The sequence below is a fragment of the Leucoraja erinacea genome, chromosome 20 (genome assembly GCF_028641065.1).
Source record: "Leucoraja erinacea ecotype New England chromosome 20, Leri_hhj_1, whole genome shotgun sequence".
NCBI lineage: Eukaryota > Metazoa > Chordata > Chondrichthyes > Rajiformes > Rajidae > Leucoraja > Leucoraja erinaceus.
In genome coordinates this window covers 11,092,496-11,114,795 of record NC_073396.1, presented here as the reverse complement: position 1 = coordinate 11,114,795, position 22,300 = coordinate 11,092,496, and the positions used below count along the sequence as shown (strand labels likewise).

Below are 22,300 nucleotides of genomic sequence, written 5' to 3'. Positions count from 1 at the left end.
AACTTTGTACCAGGAGAGAGATCTAGATCATCAAACATTCTTTTCACAGATAGTCAAAGAAGGTGCAAGCACACTGAAGATTATGCCAAATATCAAATTGATGTCAGCCTTTGCTTAAAAATGACTCTCGAGATATGGAAAATGGCCCATGTTTTCAAGTATGTCATCATGGACTTTTAGCAATGGGAAGGCACCATTGTGCAGGGGGTTTGAAGACGTTCGGTATAAAGACTCATTCTCCAAAATGTTTCGATGAACCAGTCAGTCAAGGTGTGGTCGACAGAAAGAGCTGGCATAGCTTCTTTGAAGGACATGGATAGGCAGCATTTCGGATGGGAACCTTCCCCAGAATGCGATTGTTGCGATTAGTCTGTAATGTGATTGTCCCCCACTCATGTGGTCCCCTCAGGTGATATTTGCTTTCCTTTGTTTGAGGTTACTGTAACATTTTGTGTCTTTCTTTGTAAACCAGCATATGCAGTTCTTTTTGTTTCTGTATCCGCCTGTCACTTGGCAGGCTTTGTCCTGCCCCACCTCTCTTCTAGATTTCTCAGGATTCAGGAGTGTTTTATTGTCGTATAGAGAACAATGAAATTCTTACTTGCAGCAGCACAACAGAACATGTAAACATAGTAAAGAGTACACTGTAAACAATATAATAAGCAAATAAATAAGTTCAGTGTGTGTATATATACACACATACATATATGTGTATATACACAGCTAAAAGCCTAGTGGTATGAATATTGATTTACCTAACTTCAGGTAGACCCGGCATTCCCCCTCTCTCTCTATCCGTCCCCCACACCAGTCGCACTAGCTTTTCGTTTTCACCGAACAAACAGCTAACAATAGCCTGTTTCCTTTATCTTCGTGACTTTTTTGCATATCTTTCATTCATTATTTTTTTATCTCTCCACATCGTCGTCTATATCTCTCGTTTCCCTTCATCCCTAACCAGTGTGAAGAAGGGTCTCGACCCGAAACGCCACCCATTCCTTCTCTCCAGATATGCTGCCTGTCCCGCTGAGCTTGTTGTGTCTACCTTGGTTTAAACCAGCATTGCATACATACTCCCCCTCTACACCAATAATTCTGAGGAAGGGTCCCCAATCTGAAACGTCGTGTGTACATGTTCTCCAGAGATGCTGCCTGACCCGCTGAGTTACCTCAGTGCTTTGAGTCCTTCGCCGTGAGGTTACGTTGTTGGCGGCGACGCTGCTCTCCGCGCGCGGCGACGGTTGGGGGCGGCAGGGGGCGCGCGCGCGCGCGGGCGGGCCGGTGGCGCCAACGCTGATGGCGGGCGAGAGGGACGCAATTAGCCCAGGGCCCCGCTCCAGCACGGCATGATATCGGTGCTCAGCCGCACGATGAGCAGCGTTAGGGGTCGCCGGTTGCAGGCCCGCCAGGTTCTGTGTGTGGCTGAGAAAAATGACGCGGCCAAAGCCATCGCAGAGATCATGTCGGCTGGACGTTCCCGGAGGGTAGGAGTCCGGTCTCTTCCCATTTGGGACATACAGCAATTCTCTCTACATCAGTCAGCTCAACCCACCCCTCCCTGTTGAATCTCACCCCTCCCTGTTGGACCTCATCCCCCCCCCCCCATTCCCTTGTCCAATCAACCCCTACCCCTCACTGCGATACCTCTCCTCCCTGATAGACCCCATCCTTCCCCTCCCTATCCAATCAACCCCCATCTCTCTCTGTTCAAACCCCATCTCTTCTAGTTCAATCAACCCCACCCTCCTTGATCGATGCCCACCACTCCCTCGGCCAACCTCCTCCCTGATCAACCTCACCTTTACCTTGATCAACTCCACCCCTGGCCTGTTTGACCCCGACCCCTGCCCTGACTGACCCCCCAACTCTGCCCTGATCGACCCCTGCCCTGATTAATCCCCGCTCCTGCCCTGATCAACCCCCACCCTTCCCTTATGAACCCCACCTCCAGCTGATAACCTTCACCCCTGATCAATCTCTGCCCCCCCCCAAACTCGTTCCCTTCCTAATCTATTTCCACCCCTGACTACCTCAATGCCAACTACCCAGGCACAGTATAGCCATCAATCTCAAAGCCTCCCCACCCTGCTTAAGATTCATCACCCCCTCCTTCATCTCCGTATCCTACAGAAGGTCACCCTCACTTTCCTGACCTCCTCACTTACCAGAAATCCTTGCCACTTCCCATCTGCTGTATCCAGTGACGGACTGGGTCTAAAAATATTGGTTGCCAGGAGGCAAAGAGGGCCCACTTCATCAGGGGCCCACTTGATATAGGGGGCCCACTTCATCACTTTCCAATCTCGCAAGCTGACATCCTGGCCAGTCCACCACTGGCTGTATCACTCTTTGACTAAGACTCTAACACTACCACTGTGGATATTTCACACCAAATCTGGTTGTCCTTTTCCTACTCTTCATTAACCTGAATTGTTGGCTCTTTAAACATTCTTTGCAGGTGCTGCCTGAACATGCTCTGGTTTTATTTTAGATTTTCATTCTGCTGTGTTTTGAATATTGACATCAATAATGTTCCTGTTTTTGCCTCATCTAGAGAGAAGGGTTTTCAAAATTCAACAAGATCTATGAGTATGAATGTAATATGCTTGGTCAGGTATGTCTTCATTTTCCTCCTGTTTAATAACATGGGTGCAAGGGTGACTGGTAGAAGAGAAAAGTGAATTGCTCCTTTTTTGTCCCTCTACAGCCCCCCCGCCCCCCCCCCCCATTTCTTGAATATGCTTTACTTGATGGCAGAACTGGTTTGTTGTCACAGAATGGCTGTATGTATTGAGTATCTGAAAAGGCCATGACACTACTGCTTCGTTCTGAGTTTAGTTTAAAAATACCTAGTGAGGCAGGTGTAACTTTAGATAATATAGCACTCATAATCTAATGCTTCTGTTTCTAAGATATCCAATTGAAAGAAAGGATGGTATTTATTTTTTAAAGTATTTGGACTGACCTCCCTAGGCTTCCGAAAATTAGGGAAGAATTCATGAAGGTAGAACATGGATGAAGGGTTTAAAACACCACAGTTTGAGTTCCATATGGAAAGATTTTAAAACAAAAGTTCAAACTGGCTTTGTCGGAAGGTATCCATAACTTCCTTTATTTTTGAAAGAATGATCAACCAGTAAGTTAAACATCCGACTCTGTGTTGGTATATAACGTTATCTTGAATAGGTATCACACTGGCAGACACCGCATGTTGGGAACCAGATCCTGCAGTAAGATTGTTTAATATTAACGTGTTGTTGAATCAAAAGGTCTTTTATCAAGGAATGATTGAAAGTACATTTTCATTGAAAGTACAATGTTTGAAAATAATGTGTAAGAGTAAGAATCACAAAGATTATAAAAAGTATTCTAAAGTTTATGTTACTATAAGTAATGAGTGAATTTGCTATTTCTGTCTTTCCCTCATATCTCCAAATATGCAGAATATTTCTATTGTGATGACTTCTGTTTCGGGTCACTTACTTGCGTTAGAATTCAAAGCACCTTTTCAGAAATGGTAAGTTTTTATTTAAATACAAAATTCAATCTACAAGCATGTCAGGTTTGCATGCTGCAATATTTTTTAGATGATATGGTTTGAATTTAAAACTCCAAAATATATTAATGAAACAGACTGATCTTGAAAAAAACACAGTTGCAGCAAAAGTGCAGAATATGTAAATGTTACAAAGATTTTCATGACTTAATCTAGTTGGCTGATGTGTTCGTGCGAGAACGGGAACAATTCAATTTTGGATGTGGAATATCCCACCACTTTCTTGTAAAACAAAGCTTGCCCCACACTTCTCCTTTTAACTTTGCCTCCCACCTTAAGGCTATGTCCTCTAGCTTTGACAATTCCAGCTTGGTTGGTTCTGCCGATGCTAATTTAGTTCAGTGATGTGGCTTATATGCACTGGAAACTTTGTAGATCTTAATGAGACTTCTCAAAGGTGTTTGCAGTCAGGGGGCAGATCTCTGCACTGGGAAATTTGAAACCTATTCCCATAGCCCTGTGATCCTGAACACATCTGCCTGCCCAACTACCCATGTTAACCATTTCCAAAAATGTACTTACCTAAGCATTTTCTGGATGTATGAGGTCGTAATGTGGTTATTGCTGCCTGTCAATGGCTTTAATGATAGACAGACAAATTCCTCATCCAGCTCCTAATAATTGAGGCATTGACAGCTGGTTTAGGCATTCTCTTAGGCTGAAATAGCTTTCAGAATCCTTTGAACAACCGAATGACAAAACTATTAACATTAATCATATTATGAAAACAATTTTTAAAATTAATAATTGAAACACTGGAAACTACTGGTGCAATTATAAATACATTTGATTACAGTTATTTCAAAGAATGAAATTTGCCTAGCTGGGTTGTTACTGTTTATTAAAACAAATGTTGTCACTGATAGTGATCAGCATCCAGATTCCCCACAGGACCTTCTGTAAGACTTCACGAAGCTGGTGCTTTATCACCGGGCTTGGTGAGAAACTGAATATTGGACTATGACCAGTGAAGATCACTTGGGAAGTTTGAGACATTCCTTCTTAAATAAATACCATTCAGAGTGTTTTGGATCGTGAGTCTGGGATCAAAATAGTTAGCCACTACCATTAAAGCCCAATAATCAGGTGTCCATCGATTTATTATAAACCGCTTCTTGACTTTAACTGATCTAAGTTTGAAAATTAAAATTGAGCAAACGACAAATTATTTGTTCAAAAATACTTTTTGTTTAACAAAATGCTGGAGTAACTCAGTGGGTCAAGTATGATTCGGATCGGAACCTTTCTTCAGACTGTTGTTTATCTGCTTATCTTATCAGAATGCATTAGAATTGTTCTGTCCTTTAAAACAAAAAATGATTTGTACCGTTTAACACTCTTAGATTGTCTGGATTTTGCTCAGTGGCTTTTGTTTCCAATATCTAGGCGTAGCTGTAATCCTGTGACTCTCTTTGACGCTGAGGTTGAGAAGTATTGTCCAGAAAACTATGTGGATATTAAGGTATATTTATTAATATATTATCAGGATTATGTATTGTATATGCTTTTCACTGGACTTGTACCTGTCCATGGCGTGGCCTAGAATGAATTTTACTCTGCATTTAACTTGATCAAGTAATAATTGAGGTGATAGTAGATGGTTTATGTTATATCTGTAGGGTTTAATTATTGCAGCTGTTTCTTTAATTTTGTTTATTTTCAAGAGAACCCTAGAGCGAGAAGTGAGGAAATGTCAGGCCCTGGTGATTTGGACCGATTGTGATCGTGAAGGGGAAAACATTGGATTTGAAATAATTCAAGTGTGTAAAGCAGGTAATTATGCACATGTTTCTGGGTTCTACTAGTGTAACTTGCCTGTACTTTTCAGTAATATGTTAAAAAAAATCATTAATGTGTCTCATTTTAGAGGGCTGATAGGAAGGGTCAATGTTAATCAGGGTCCTTGCAGGCTTGGCAATACTTGGAGCCATTCTGCCTTCTAATCTCTCCTGGCTATCAGGAGCCTCGCAAGATTGGTGTTTGTTTATTGTTGTCATGTGTACCAAATGCTGGCACTGTTGTAAGTATTTATTGTCCATGGGGAATGGAGAGGGCATTGTTGTCGGGGTGACATTTAGACTTTTTGGACTTTAGACTTCAGTATGGAAACAGGCCTTTCGGACCACTGAGTCCACACTGACCAGTGATCACTCTGTACAGGATCACTATCCTATACACTAGGGACAATTTACAATTTACAGAAGGCAATTAACCTACAAGTCCTGTACGCCTTTAGAAAATCCACGCAGTCACAGGGAGAACGAAGAAATTCTGTATAAACAGCACCCATAGTCAGGATCGAACCCGGGTCTCTGCCGCTGTAAGGCAGTACCACTGTGCCACCCCGAGGATTTGTGATTTGTTGAGGACTGTGATGAGGCGAGGCTGTGGCTGTTCATAGATGTATTGTTTCTAGAAAAGTTTTGTTGTATTGTTGAAACATTTTGTTACATACTTTGTGATGACTGAATTTGTTAACGGTGTTCACTCTGCATACTCTTTCCTGAGACAGTGAAGCCCAACCTGCAGGTGCTGCGTGCACGATTTTCTGAGATTACACCAAATTCCATCAGACAAGCCTACGAGAATCTTGTGGAACCTGACGAGAAAATCAATGATGCTGTTGATGTAAGGCAGGAGTTGGATCTTAGGATAGGTAAGAGGCTTAACTTATACTTCTTTTTTCATGTTTGCTTGAGCTTTCCCATGTGAAGCAAGCTAACTAATCTGCAAGTTGGTTCACTTAGCACGCCTGCTCCTACCATGTGTGGTACACCCACCAACAACTCCAGGTTCAAAATCTCTACTGTGCTCTTGTGGTTTCATGCCAACATTTGTCCACCTCTCCGATCTGTAGTTCTACTGCTGAGATTTTACCTCCTCCCACCCTGCTCCAAATCCATTGTATTTTCTATTTTCTATTTTCTATCTGCTCACCATCTTCTCCGTAACCTTTTGTCTCTTCATTCCAGCAATCTCTCTTTCCTACCCCTAATATTCACCTGTATTCCTGTAATCATGCCACTCCCTATTCCCGGCCTCCCAGGTGAACCATTACACCTCCACCCCCACCCCCACCCCTAATGATGTATTTGAGGCCTCCAGCTGCCTTTTTGAACCCATCTCCTTTCCTTTCTGAAATGAGCTGCATGATATTTCTCCATAGGTGCTTCTTTCACCCGGTTTCAAACCTTGCGACTACAGAAAATATTTCCAAATGTGCTATCAAATCAGCTCATCAGCTACGGCAGCTGCCAGTTTCCAACGCTGGGGTTTGTGGTTGAACGTTTCAAAGCAATCCAGGCTTTTATTCAAGAAACATTCTATAAAATCAAAGGTACGATGTCGTTCTGAACCTCTCTGAAAATGTATAACATGTCCACAAGTAAACTGGTGTATTATCCCTTCCCCTTGGTTGAATAGTCCATTGAATAAAGGAAGAGGAAGGTAGAATAACATTGCTTCCTCTTTAAAGTACAAGATTGTACATTCTGCAATAAAGTGTTGCAATTGGGGTATAGGTACTGTAAATTCATGTTAGATATGCATGTCACCTAGCCCCAGATGGTGGCAGATCTGAAGGATTATGTAACAGGACCACTGGGACAAGAACTATTCTAAATAATCCCCTCAGTTCAGATTCTTCTATTATGTGGTTGCACTGCCTGGGATGTCTGGGTTCTAGGTTTGTTCTTATAACCTTTTACATGTTTACTGTACTAAATGTCACTGGGTGGGGGTTTTTGTCTCTTAGTTACCCACGAGAATGAAGATGGCAATGTAGAATTTAATTGGAAAAGACATCGGCTTTTCAACCACACGGCATGCCTTGTACTTTACCAGATTTGCATGGAGGTGAGCATGAGTTTACATCTGAATTATTGTTCTTGAATCTGTAAGATATTTGAAGATTGGGAAGGATAGCAAACTGTATTAAAAAATTGGTTTAAAGAAGGAAATGAAGAATTTTAATTTTCTGCTGTTTACTGAAGTTTGGAGTAGGTAGGTGTGTCACAAAAGCTTCCCCTCTGTGATCACTTTTGGAGATCAATACATTGGATGCAAGCTCACCACAGATGGGTCAACATTTGCAAAAATAGATTGAGCTAATTCTGTAAGTGAAAGGAAACTGGAAATGGGTGATGTTAGCATGGAAAAACGTACTGTCAGCAGGAGTGAGCTGATGCATTTTGGTTTAATAAAAAGTGTGTGGTTTTATGATGTGATGGAAATAGAATTAGGGGTGGGGGACAGCAGAAGGATTTAGGGTGGAAACTTGCCTGATTGACATGGCTGTAGGTGGGGGAGGAAAGGAATTTTGAAAATATTCTATAGCTTGGGCAGCTTCTGTAGAGAGAGAAAGCATTATATCAGGACTTTTTGCAGATTGGAAGTAGACATTTTAGGCTTAGTTAATAGAGCAGGTTTAGATAAACATAATCCTAAGTATATATGCCAAGAAGAAAAATAAGTGTTTATAAAACTTTATCTGAAACTCAATGGACTTCATGCTATTGAAATTAAATTGGACCTTTTATGAAGGGTGCAGTACAGCTTCCGTAAGATGCTGCCTGAAGAAATGCAAACACATTGCACAAGTGCAATGTGGCACTATTGTAATTTGAATAAAGGGACCTACTATATAAAAACAAACAATTTCCTGCATTTGAAGTACCAAGAGAGATTGGGGATAAAATTGATTTAAAAAGATTTAGCCGTGGACAGGAGAAACCTCTTCATGGAACGTTGAGGAGGGTGTGAAATGTATTGCAAAGACGATTAGGCAGAAATAATCAAAATTCCACATTAGTTTGATTGGATGTATTTTGGGGTTGAGAAAACTGGGAGAGAATTAAGTTGAGTAAATATCTTTCAACATCAAAATAAACCATTTTGTGTCATTAAGCGCAATAAGTCAACTTTCTTTGTGAAGGTGTTTCACATACAGCTTCTTGTCTGCTTCCATGAGTTGGTATTAACATAAAACAAGAAATAGGTAATTAATACTTAGTTTTGTAAAGCTTTTGTTTTTTACTACATAATCTTGATTTCTTTCTTGTTTCCTGATCACAGGATCCAGTTGCTACTGTACTTGATGTATTTACTAAACCGAAGAGCAAATGGAGACCTTTACCTCTTGAAACTGTGGTGTGTATCCTGATGTAGCACAAATTATATAATGAAATGCTACAATAATTTAATTTAATAAGAAATAAAAGTGTGCTTCAGACATGCTGTTTCGTGACTTTTAAGTGTCAGCTTCTGGATTTAATTCTTCACTGTCGTATGTCTCCACGGTCTTATCCTCCCCTATACTTGGCCAATAAATTAATTACAATTACAATCTCTCTAATCAAAATTCCTGCCCTTGTTGATTGTCCAGGAATATTTTGTATACATAAAAGTATTGGGCGTGGGCTGGAATCCTTCCCTATGGATTGTTAGCTTGTTCTGCTTGTTACTGCCTCACAATACCTACATACACTCATCATAAATATTTGCTTTATCATCAACTTGTATTATCCCCTGAATTTAAGAAAGATCAAGCTTCAAAAACAGTCATCAAAATTCTCCCTGCTTGACGAATAATGGGGGGTTTACACGTGTGCTCCCATAGGCATGTTAAAGGTGATGTCCCTTGATTGAAAACTATGCTTCCACAGAATGAGATACCAGGGTCCTATCGTATTGAACCTGTGCTTGTCTCAAGCTTCTTTGACTTTGTCTACTTAGGTAATTTCTCTCAACCTCAAACTTGCTTACTGCTTTGCCTTTATTAAACTTTTTGCAATCCTTTACTATATTAAGGGCACTGCTATTAGAAGAATGTTTATGAATGATGAACAAGAACTGGAAACGGAATTTAATTGAAAAATTAACACTTGTTTACAAAACAGGAATTGGAGAAACTGGCTTCAAGGAAGTTAAAAATCAATGCAAAGGAGACAATGAGGATAGCAGAGAAGTTGTACACCCAAGGGTGAGAGTCTTTATGCTGTTGCACTTGATCCCTCTGAGTAATTCCAGCATCTTTTTATGTAACGTTTTGAACTTTCTGACATCCTACTCCATAACTCTCTCTTTAGGTCAATACTATGACTCAACTCCCTCTAAACGGTACCAAATGTTCCTTTATCACATGCTTATGGTCTTGGGTCATATTTTCTTATTCTCTGTTTGTCTCACTGAATATATGTACTCTGAACCACTCAGAATATTAAATACCCTATGTGTGATCTCTGATAATAAATGTGGACTGTGTTCGAAGAAGTTGATGATCCTTGGCTTGATTAATTAATTCACTTCCGCTGAGTTACCGTGTTTGGTTAATACATGACAACTGGGACAAATTTAGATGTACTACCATTGTCCATGTAGTCAAATAGTCCTCAATCATTATGTCCAGACCAATTATTTAGGGGTCACTAAAGATTTGTGAGAGCTCAGAATTCCTGTGACAACAAATACCTAGCTCAGTTTCTAAGCACACATTGTTGTTTCTATTCCTACCTCTGCAGATACATCAGCTACCCTCGTACAGAAACCAATATCTTCCCCAAGGACCTGAACCTCTCCATGTTGGTGCAACAGCAAACCGTGGACTCTCATTGGGGGGCATTTGCACAAGGTATTTTGGACGGAGGTGGGCCAAACCCTCGAAATGGAAACAAATCTGACCAGGCCCATCCACCGATCCATCCGACTAAATATGCCAGCAACTTACAGGTATTAGCTCTTCTAGTATTTTTGAATTCTTCTGTGTTGGTGTGATCCCATTCGCTTATCTATCTATATATTATTAAAACTCTCATCTTGTTTGTGATTCTGTCTACGTGTGTGCGTGTCTGCGTATATCCGGTGTTCCCGGAACTACGCCAAAATGGTACACGATAGCGCTACAATTTTTGGACCACCTTACCCACAATTGTCCTGTGGTGTGTTTTTTATCAAGTTTTGTTTTATCAAGTATCAGATTGATGTTATAATTTATGTTATTCACATTTTAAACTTAAAAAAATGTAAAACAGCGCCCCACTTGCCGTTAGCAGCATATGACGTCACAATGGGATCTCATTTACATAAACTGCCCGTCAGCAGTGTTCCACCCCACAATGACATCACAACGGGATCTCATTTACATAAAAAAGACTCACTGTTAAAAGCACGCTAGACACGGACACGTACTGGGCCCCGAGCACGGCTCCGGGCCCTGGGCTGGGGTTCGAGCCGGTGCAGGGTCCGGGGACTGCAGCTACGGTCCCGCGGCTCCAGACCGCAGCCTCAAATAGTGACTGACTGACTTTCAGTTATTTTAAAATCCGCACACGCGGATAACTGAAAGTCTCCCCGCCTGTGCAGGATTAGAAAATACCACGGTGCTGAGGCTGGAGCAAGGTCTGGGGGCGGCGGTGTTCCGGGAAGGAGGAGGAGAGGAAAATGAGAAATGTAATTTAAACATTTTGTTTAGTGGGGGAATGGGATAGGGGAGAGGTGAGGAGTGTGGGAGCAGGGAGGTAGATGGAGAGGAGGGGGGTAGGGAGGGGAGAGGGGCATGGAGTAACTGAGGGTAGGGGAAAGGAGAGGGAGGGAGTGGAGGAGGAGAGGGGAAAGAAGAGGGTGCAGAGGAGGGGGAGAGAGAGCTGGGGGGTGAGGACCATAAGGTTACAAATTGTAGTAATTATAAATATTTTGTATTTATTATGCATTTTAGAACATTACAGAATATATTTGGAGTTGTATTAGATGCAAAGGAAAGGGCTTTGGTGATATTTTCGTTTTGTTACCGATGGGAAGTCTATATTTGCTTTACATGCTATGGTTTTTGCACTATTGTGGTCTAGTTTAATTGAATGCTAATTTATTGTATATTTATTGTTGCTGTTCTGTCTAATGTACCTGTAAAACTGCAGCAAGAAATAACATCATTATTTCGGTTCATATCCAGTGCAAATGAATGAATTAATTAATTAATAAGTTTATTGACCAAGTATTCACTTGCAAGGAATTTGCCTTGTTGCTCCGCCCACAAGTAAAACATATGACAAATAAATGCTCCCGTGATTGGCTTAGGTTAAAAGAGGCAGCAAAATCCTGGGGTGAGGGGAAGGGGTGAACTTCAACTGCAGTTTCTTTCCTGAATATGAAAAGCTTGTGATTGAAGTTTTTTTCTAATTGATAATATTCAATTTTTCAAATTAATACAGAACCAATTTTGTACATGTAACTCATTTGTGAATTTTAATTTATTTTTAGGGAACTGAGCAGCGTCTTTATGAGTTTATTGTTCGCCACTTTCTGGCTTGTTGCTCTCAGGATGCACAGGGACAGGAAACCACAGTGGAAATTGACATTGCAGGAGAATGTTTTGTTGCTCATGGACTTATGATTATTGCACGGAATTATCTCGATGTTTATCCATATGACAAATGGAATGCTAAGGTATTGTAGAAAGAATAAAATGAGTCATTACCTAATTCCTTGTTTCTAGCATGGTGCGGTTTATTGCTTTAGAGAATACCTTCATTCTTTCAGACAGGAGGAAAGTGTGAAACCCTTTAAACAAATTTAGAGCCACGTGTACCATAAAATATTCTATTTATTCTGGAATGTGGGCGATAATTAAGCGCAACATTTCTAGAATAAGAGGTATTCCTGTTCCAGAACTCTGGACTTACAGTGACCTTAAACTGATAGACCTGTTGTAAGTATATTCATTGATGGGGATGGAAAATATAATGGGTTTATATCTATCTGTGATGTCTCTACATTCAAAAGCAATGCTCACCTAAAGTTCATGCAACGTATTTGTTGTACGACTGGTAACAAAAATTATTTATTTTAGAGTTCCTGTGATTATGATCATAATTTGTCTGTTCTAGATTATACCAGTGTTTGAGAGGGGGAAGAAATTCCAGCCGACCACTATTGAGATGGTTGATGGCGAGACAAGTCCACCCCAACTCTTGACTGAAGCTGATCTAATTGCCCTGATGGAGAAGCATGGTATAGGTAAGTCTGAAACACAAGTTCTCTTTATTTGGTGCCTCTTGTTCTCATCTCACTGACTGGATGTTGTGACCCCTTTACTGTGAAGACCAGCATTTTTAGTTCTTTGCTTGGTCTGTGATTAGTTAGCTGTAATCAACAGGCACCAATCACTTCATGTCCTTGAAGAATGGAATGGAAATTCTTGTTTCTGATTACCACATAGGTCACTCCTATCTTTGGGTGAAGACATTTCCATGGCTTGATTGTACATGTGGAAGGGTTTGTATGTTCTCCCATAGACGGTGTGGGTTTTATCCTAGTGCTCTGGTTTCCTCCCATTTCACAAAGATGCGTGGATTGGTAGGTTAATCGGCCACTATAAATTGGCACTTGTGTGCAGATGAGCGGTATAATCTGGGGGAACGAGTTAATGAAAATATGAAGAAAATATAAAGATGGATTAACATAGCATTAGTGTAAATGTAGGTATGTTACAAAACCTACCTGAATCGTGGCTGAGCATCTGCCCTACCCCGTGTGTGTGATTTTGGCGCTGTTTAGAGGGGGCGGGTTTAAAACGCGATTTTTACTAGGCTGTTCCAATCGAAAATGTTCAGCCTAGTAAATCATTAACGGAAAATCGCTGAAAGACCCCGTCGCAAAAGGTATTATTAGTTTTTATGGCCTTGTATAATATTTATAGTAGTTTAAAAATCACTCTCTCACTCCGCAACCTCTCGCAGCCCCAGGGTTTTATAAAGCAAACAATTAAAGGTATGTACCTTATTTTTACATTAAATGGGGCTTGTATATAACCCTGTATATAAAGTTTTCTATAGCGAGTAGTTCATTTTGGGCTCTTTATATCCCGCAGTATTTTTCTGGGCACTTGAGGGCACAAATCCAGCGCAATGTGAACGTTCTAAACCAGCGCGTTCACAGGAACCCACTAGAAAGCCGATTTAAATTGACTTTAATTTACAGCAAATGAACACTAAATTCCTTCCATTTGGCCTATAAATTGATGTAAATGAGATTTAAAAATCATTTTATTGTGAATTATTTGTGAATATTATTTGGACACTTGGGCTATTTAAAAATGTTAATCATTTATTAAGAAATGGATAGATGTTTAGATCTAGTGATTGAAGTTTGAAATTAGCTACAATTGGGTAACTAACTAATTATATGCTTTAATTTCAGGTCATCCAAGTAAGATTCTTTTATATTTGTTTCAGAATGCTTCAATCTATGATAACTGAAAATTTCATTCAGTTCTCTTAATTTTTAAGAAGGTTATGGGCTTTTGACTGTCCACGATCACAGCTTTTTTGTTATGTCCATAGAAAATCAATAGGGAACAAGATGCTAATTTCCGAGTATGAAAATGGCCATAACTTTTTTATTACTTGAGATGTGAAAGTGAATTAGGTGTCAAATTAAACTTATTGTTATGCTTTATCTGATGGGATAAATTGCAGACTTGATTTTTTAAATCTCAAAATTTTGTAACATTGCTAGTAAATGGGTGCTCGATAGTCAACATGGACCCAGTAGGCCGAAGGACCTGTTTCATGCTGCACATTCCCTGGCTATGACATCCAGTAAACCCTCATTATTACAGACCTCCTTATAACAGATTTTGGTTATCTTTAAGATCTTTAAGAACATAGGCTGCTTGTTACACTGTGGAGGCTATTGAAATTGACACGGCACTGAAATTGACAAGCAATTGATGGGATAGACACTTAACTATTAAACAATGTAACAAACAGCCTTTGGTATTTTTAGCCTGCAGTAATAAAGATACATTTTTAGTTGTTAAAAAGAATTGGGGTTAGGGTATTGTATCTCAAAACATTATGTTACTTCACAGACTGACCGCTAGATCGTTAGAGCAAACTATTACCCGGTTATAGAGGATAATCTGCAATAACGGACACCATTCCTCCTCCATATGGTCCATAATAACGAAGGATAACTGTAATGGAAAATTAGGTTCTTGGTTGGTAAAGATCGGGTCTTGGTGCCCCAATGTTGATGAGTGTGACATGTTAGAGGCCTGTGCTGTGGAGCTGTGTTGCTCATGTGCATTTATTTTCTTTCAGGGACTGATGCCACTCATGCAGACCACATTGAGACGATCAAATCCCGAATGTATGTGGGCTTGACTCCAGAGCAGCGATTCCTCCCTGGGGAATTGGGAATGGGTCTAGTGGAAGGTAAGAGAAGAAACTGCTCTAAAATCTGTGATATTAACATTTATCATTCCCCCCACCCGCCCGCCCTCCTAATCGACTGAGTTACTTCAGCACTCTGTGTTTTTTGAAGATATAACGTGATTGGATCCGGACAAATTATTGGTGATATTTACACCGAGGAACTTGACCATTTTTCTAAGTGGCCTGCTATGTTGCTTTAATAATTTCTTCTAATATTTTCCCTATGATAGATGATAATATCCTTTCTGTCTCTTTTTTTTGGGGTGGGGGGGGAAATATATATTGGTTAGAATATATATTCATATATTCTAACCTACTGGAACTTGTTCTGAAGTCAGGAAATCTTGGAAAAATAAAGCCAATGCATCAACAATAATTAGTTATGTTAAGGTACTGGGATGAAATCCATCAGAATCTATGTTTCTGGCGGCCCCCAGATCCAACAATTTGTTCAGTACAATGGCTTTGTAATTTTCCAATTTTCCTCCCACCTTCTAGATTCAGATTTACAGCTATTTCTGGGGTGTGACTTGTATTCTGACTTGCAGTGAAGATTGGTGCAACAACTTACCTGTTTAAGTCATTTGTAATCTCCATATTAGCATTTATCAATTCCCTGGACTTACTTTATAAAGAACCCACTATCACTTTGTTCATTTTTTTTTGCTGTTAAATTTGCTGTCCATTTTTTTTATGCTTGTGATTATTTTTGTCTCTACTGTAGGTTATGATTCCATGGGATATGAGATGTCCAAGCCAGATCTAAGAGCTGAGCTTGAGGCAAATTTGAAACTGATTTGCGAAGGGAAGAAAGAAAAGTTTAGTGTGCTGCATCAGTATATTCAGAAATACAAGCAGGTATTCATCGCAGCCGTGGCAAAAGCAAAAAAGTGAGTATTTGTATAAACCAAATATTCTTGGGATGTGAGTGTTGTTGGCAAAGGGGCCATTTTCTGCTAGTTTTCATTGTCTTATACAGTTAGGTAAAACTGTCTTAAAATGCCTCTTCAGAGTGGAGAGTCAGCCTTAAAGGTTAGGCCTGAAGCCAAATGTAAGGACAGCAGATTTTCTTATTAAAGAGACTTCACTGAATCGGTTGGGTTTTTATGGCAATCTGATAATGTCATGGTTAGTTTAACTGACTCTAGCTTTCCTTATTTTTATGTTGTCTTTTAGTTTTAATTTATTATAATATGAGTATGGCCATGAGAATAGTTAACAGATCCTCTTAGCGTTGATCCAAGCAGACACATGGCTATCAAGTAATTAGTGGAAAGAAATTTCAGAAGAGATTCCTTTCCTTTTGATTGTAAATTCTGAGTCAAAAGGCAGTTCAGTGCCAATCTGCCCACCCTCTTTGCCACTAATGTCTTAATCTCTCTCCCATTCCCAGAGCATCCCCTCTCTTGTCATCAGTGCCAGCTCTCTCTCCTTCCCATATGGTGATCTTCCAATCCCCATCCCCCCCCATCGTTTTCCTCCTTCCAGGGTGCCACCTCTTTAGTGCAGCCACACACATTTTACTGCATCACTTACTCACCTACTATCTTACCTCATTTCCTTGCAACACCTCCCATTGGTGGCCATTTCCTATCCGTCATCCTCGTACTCCCACTTTTCCTTCCACTTCCCATGCCCAGCAGGTCCTCTTATTCTATCTTCCTTTTATCCTTGATGGCCTCCTTCATTGGCAGACCCTATTTCCATCACCCATTTCTGTGCTGACCAAGTCCATGACTGCCCCCTCTACAACAAGCTTAACAGCTGTACTCTCTGCCACTGACGAGCCTCTCAATGAGCATCCCCATCTCCTTTCCCTCCTTACTATACTGCCAAGGGCCTCTTCATCCTAGGAATTTGCTGAACTCTCATGGACCCTTATACCCTGCTCCATCATCCCTCTCCATCTTGCAGGTTCCTTTGCTCTTCCCATCTTGGCAGTCCCCATTCCCTCATAGTCTTGCATAACAGTAGACTTTCACTAAGCCCACTTCCCTGAACCATCAACCCACCCTCTTGTGAGGCTCCTTAAAACTCCCAATCCCTCCCTGTCATTCAGCTTTCACGTTCTCTCCTGTTTTCCTGACTTGTAACTACCATCTTGCTTTCTCCTTTATTTTCTTTGTTACATTTTGGTTACCAGATCTTGTATTGATCATGAGCTTTGCCTCCATGAAGCACATGGCATGGATATTACAAGAGAAGAACTGAATGTGGAACATTTTTATTCTAATCTCTGAAAATGAAGCCTACAGACTAGATGTTTGGTGTTGTTTTGATAGGCTGGATGAGGCTCTCTCCCATTACTTGGGGGAGATGACAGAAATTACACCATCCGAAGAGTTCCAGATGGAGATTTCGGAACCTGTTCGAAAATGCCCCCAGTGCGGCAGGGACATGGTTCTCAAACCAAAGAAAGATGGAGGGTAAGTAACTGAATAGGAAGATAACATGAAGCCCTAATGCCAATCGCACAAGAACGGGAGTTGGGAATTTGTTCCTGCAATGAATAGTTTCTTCCTCTGAGCTTGATGGCCATTCAGTTCATGGATGATCTGCACTTTATTTTTTTACTACATTTTTCACTTATAAATTGTGCTTGTCCATCATCCATTCCCCTGTGACGCAATGGTTCATATTTCATCTACATCTTATCTGCCCACTCCCTCTCTCCTCTTTACCCCCACTCCCCTCCAGTCGTATCTCTGGCTACTTTTCCTGTTTTTTATGTATAAATGTCCACAAAAAAACATGCCACACTCTTCCAGCGTGTGAATACCTTTGGTAAATTAGCCTGGTGGTGGCACTGTCAATTTAATCAATTGTGTTTCTGTTTATAATCCCTCCTAATTTAATGGTTAATGCTCCAGTCATTCATGTTAATCAGTCACCATAGTTCATACCTTACCACTTAGTATGTTCACATGAAGGAATGAATAAGGGGGCAAGAAATAAATTCTGTGAACACAGTAAGGTGTGAGGGCAATCCAATGAACATAGCAAGTGTAGGCACTGTGGGAAATAAATCCTGTGAATAAAGAATTGAGTTTGGGGTGGGGGCGAAGAACATAAGGGATGGGAAAATGAATCCTGACAACGGCTCCATACTTATTATTCCTGCTTCCTTAATTTAATTCTTCTGCTCCTGTTTTATATTTTTATCAAAGTGAATTAAGCCTCTTTTTAAAAAATCTATACAGATATCTCTCTCTATCTTCATTAAACAAATTCCTTAAAACCCATCTCAGTGACCAGGTCTTAATATTTTATGTACCTCACTGAAATTATTTTATTATTCTGAAAGCATAGCTGTGATGCACTTTAAGATATTTTACTGTGTTAAAGGTACTGTATAAATGCATGTAATTCTGTTGCTATGCTGGGCTATTGGTATATATTGCCAGTTCCTATTCACCTTGTGACAGTGCGGGACGTTGCGTTCATTGTGTTTTCTTTGTATTTGCTGCAGGACGTACCTTTCATGTACCGGATATCCGAGCTGCAGGTCTGCAGTCTGGTTTCCCGATTCTGTCCTTGGGGTCAGCAAGGATGAGAGCGTTTGTCCCACATGTAAGCCACACCCAGTGCACAGGTAAGGACTAAAGAAGATAAATCTAAGCCTTACTGTTTTATTTTGAGAAAACGTATTCATTTTACTTGTTCGGAATTTTCAGGTTAAAGTTTAAGTTCAAGCGAGGCAGCGTGCCCCCGTTGGTCCCCTTGGAGTTCGTCGGCTGTATTGGAGGTTGTGACGAGATGTTGAGGGAGATCCTGGACCTGAGGTATTTACGTGGACCATCCCATTTGAACGATCAAACAGCCAACCATTTGTCGCAGAACAGACCAGAGAATCACGTGAACAAGAGGCCCAGAAACCGTGGAGGTGCTGTGCCAACGGTGGCTGTGGGCCCAGTATCTAGAACCATTCCATCGGTGACTGCACGTGATGATAATGCTGTTATGTGCAACTGTGGTCAGAACGCACTCCTACTGACAGTCCGCAAGGATGGACCAAACCAGGGACGGAAGTTTTACAAGTGCAACGTGGGCAATTGCAACTTTTTTCTGTGGGCCGAGCAGGACGGTGGGGAATCGAGAAGCCATGGAGGAGCTGTTGGCAGGGGCAATACGAACACAGATACAGGAAACATCCGCCTAGCTGAAAGCAGGGGGACCTCTGGTGTAGGAGAAACAATGTGCACATGCAACCAGCCAGCTGTCACACGCACAGTGCAGAAAGATGGACCCAACAAGGGACGGGCATTCCATACCTGCTCCAAACCCAGAGAACAGCAGTGTGGCTTCTTTCAGTGGGCCGATGAGAACGCTTTACCTGGTAAGCATCGTAATAGAGTAACAGAAAAGTACAGCACAAAAACTATACTGACCATTAACCACCGATTTACTAATGAACTATACGAACAAATCCTAAGGCACTATAGGAAAGTATTTCATAGACAATTACCAACCTCTTTTTCAAAAACTGTTAATCATATTCAGAGAAACACGGGCTACCCAGGCTATTCCTGGGTTACGAACACTAGACTTGTGGGCACCCCATGCATAAAAACAACATTCGAGGGAGCAAGAGGATGAACGCTGCTGAATTTGCTACTGCGGGGCCACAGACATCTTCTGCCAGGTGGAAATGGGGCATTTCCACTTTGTTTCTTCCCCAGCCCTCTCCCTGAGCCACAATAATTAGAGCTGTGTCAAGCTGAGCTGAGCCAGAGCGCTCAGCAGCATCGACCAGTCATTGAGTAACTAAGACCAGCTGACAGCTGCTTTTCCCACACCAACTTGCTCTCCAATCACAGCCGTTTCCATGATTCCCACACACTTTTTCATTTCTGACTTGCAAACGGTTTGGGTTACGAGCAATTTTTGGAAATGGAAGGAACCCTATTGTAACCGTGGACTACCTGCAATCTTACATTAATTCGATTTTTTTAAATTCATCCTACATTCTTATAACTACCCTCAAATTCTACCATTCCCCTACACACCAGGGGCTATTCACAATAGCCATTTACCAAGCAACCTACCTACCTTCGCATCTTTGAGATAAAACTGGAGTACATGGAGGAAATCCACACAATCGCAGAGAGAATGTGCAAACAGATACTAGCCAAGGCGTGAATTGAACTTGGGTCTCTGCCATTGTGTGGCAGCAGCTCTACTATTATTGGACAATACTAGTAATATCCTCACTTCACCACCAGTCAATTTTGTGCGATACTCAATGGCAAATGAAAGCTCTTAAAATGCCACCTGCGACCATGGTTTTCAATGCAGTGCCATGAGTTGCTATGAGCCACTTGGTCAATGTTTATGAATAGCATGTGTTTTTTAGAATATGGTTTACGGTTTATTGAAATAGAGGTTGGGAATTGTCTACTAAATACATTCATAGACTACCTTAGGATGTTTACATTGTTCATTGTGCTGGGCCAAAGCTACTGTGGGAAGCTGTAATGCCAGGTTGCAGATCTGACTGAGATGTGCAATGAGCTGTGAATGGCCCCACCAGTTAAATACTAAAAGCAGCTGAATAGGTATTTGAGCCTGTACTTAATTTCAGGTCATTCATTGATAAAGGAATACCTGGGATGTTCAAATCAAATGATATAATTGTATTCTTTCTATTTCAGGATCAATAACTAATCGTCTGGATAGAAATTCTTTCCAGAATGGACCCACAGCAAAGAAGCCACGGTCCTGCGGGCTCTGTCATCAGCCAGGGCACACCAGGACAAAGTGCCCCCAAAACCGGTGACCCTCTCACCTTCCCACCTACATTTTGTCATAAACTGGGTACAGTGCCTGCAGAGAAAACTGTCATCTTCATCTCAGTTCTCCTGATCTTTCCCACTGATACTAACCAGATCCTTCATAAGGAGTACTGCATTATATGATCTTTAATATAGAGTTCAGAGTTCATTGTTCGATGATGGAGAGTGGGTTGCCTGGACTCTGTCATCCCATGTGTTGGGTGCCGGGTTACAGTGAGAGGCAGAATGGAATCCATTACTTAACCTGCCTCCAGGAACAGTTGCTCAGTCCTCCATGGGTGGATTTTATTCATGGAATGGTATTGCTTCTATCAAATCAAGCTTTTCTGGAGATGATACACCTTAGCATCTGAGGAGTAGAAGAGCTGTAAGAACGTCAATTTGTTTTAGTCAGAATGTTTAAAGTTAGTTAAGAGCTCAGGATTTGATTTTGGCACCTTTAAATGCGAAGGTAACTTTTGGTTATGTCATTGTGTTATCATAAGTTTAGGTTCCAGTTCAGCACGTTTGCATTTGATTTTTGGATAAATCACTTGTAAATGTCCAGCAGGGAATTAAGTTTCTATTTTTGGAGAGATATTAGGTTACTGTATTATCTCTTGTGGATGTTGTACGATGTACCATGGATACGGAATCGTTCAATGGCTGCATTGTCAAATGGCTTTCAGTGAAGTGCAGTAGAAATGCAGATGCTTTATTTTCCTAATTTCCTTCCATGGGGAAGAGAACAGCCATTCTCCTTTTACATTTTATTGTGGCTTGTGTTAATCCTATATAATACTGGGGTAGTGCACTAATGATTACAGCACTATTTCACTGATGCGGTATTGATAGGCACAGAATTCTCTGGATACAGCAAAGATAGATGCAGGGTTGCACTGTATAATATTAGGGCGTAACACTGGTGGGAATGATGTGTCACAGTGTAGTATCAGGCTGCATTTAGCAGTGTGAACGTAACTATCACCAACACATTGGGAGGTTGCATTGAACCAGAGAACTGAAGTTATAATAGAGAGCAAAGTAATTGAAGAGATAGAATTGAGTAAACCCGAGAGTCCACCAAGACTTGGATTAATTAAAATTCATTTTAATATTAGAGGCTGTTAAGTGTGGTTTTATTTCAAATAATAAATTAATTTGCTTTTTCAGTGTATTTCTGTTCTCATGGTTTAACTGAAAGCGTGATTTGTTTTCCTCTCAAGATGTACCGATATGTTGACTGTCTCTTGTATGATTAACACAGGGATTCCATCCCAACGTGGAACATTTTTAGCAGGGAATGAAATAGAATTGTAATTTGGGTGGTGCAATCAGATTTCCCAACTGTACAAAGAGACAGCTGGGAGTTATTCACTCCCCAGCTGGTTTCAACATTGTGATTAGTGAAAACAGTTGATCATTTATAATGATTTCATGTGGTCCTAAACTCCACTGAATGAAATGAGTAAATTGGCCAATTAAATAAATCAGATTTTCTGCTGAAACTAGAACATGAATGCTTTGTTACATCATTAAACATTAAAAAGGCAAAATGTTTTCCTTTTGATCTTTCAAGAATATCGGTAACTCAAAAGCAAAAAATTATATACTGAAAATCTGAATATCGGTTCTATTAAAGGTACAATTAAGATTATACAATCATATAATTTCTTATTGCTCGACAACCCTAATCCCTTCAGACATCATTTAGGTAAAATTTAATAATTGCTATTCTTAAATTACTCGGGTATCATAAGGTC

At 40.7% G+C, this 22,300-nt stretch overlaps 1 protein-coding gene across 2 annotated transcripts; it reads left to right on the top strand.

The window, feature by feature from the left end:
• Positions 1-1,234: 1,234 nt before the first annotated feature.
• Positions 1,235-22,093, top strand: top3a (DNA topoisomerase III alpha). Of its 2 annotated transcripts, XM_055651246.1 has the most exons (19): positions 1,235-1,484; positions 2,555-2,614; positions 3,444-3,517; positions 4,943-5,018; positions 5,221-5,329; positions 6,069-6,212; positions 6,723-6,893; positions 7,311-7,411; positions 8,630-8,704; positions 9,454-9,536; positions 10,075-10,282; positions 11,810-11,995; positions 12,436-12,565; positions 14,653-14,766; positions 15,491-15,656; positions 17,049-17,192; positions 18,236-18,358; positions 18,441-19,102; positions 20,418-22,093. In XM_055651246.1, exons 1-19 carry the CDS (start codon positions 1,347-1,349, stop codon positions 20,540-20,542), a joined length of 2,889 nt encoding a protein of 962 aa, XP_055507221.1. In that variant the 5' UTR covers positions 1,235-1,346; the 3' UTR covers positions 20,543-22,093. The 2 variants fall into 2 exon arrangements, with proteins under 2 accessions (XP_055507221.1, XP_055507222.1); XM_055651247.1 differs by lacking the exons at positions 1,235-1,484; positions 2,555-2,614 and having other exon boundaries at positions 3,441-3,517; positions 5,223-5,329.
• The last annotated feature ends 207 nt before the right edge of the window (positions 22,094-22,300 follow it).

Bases quoted from the DNA above. Each gene is read 5' to 3' on its own strand.
- top3a (XM_055651246.1), top strand. From the start codon at position 1,347: ATGATATCGGTGCTCAGCCGCACGATGAGCAGCGTTAGGGGTCGCCGG. The intron at 3,518-4,942 runs GTAAGTTTTTAT...TCCAATATCTAG, and splicing joins AAAGCACCTTTTCAGAAATG to GCGTAGCTGTAATCCTGTGA. The intron at 11,996-12,435 runs GTATTGTAGAAA...TGTCTGTTCTAG, and splicing joins ATGACAAATGGAATGCTAAG to ATTATACCAGTGTTTGAGAG.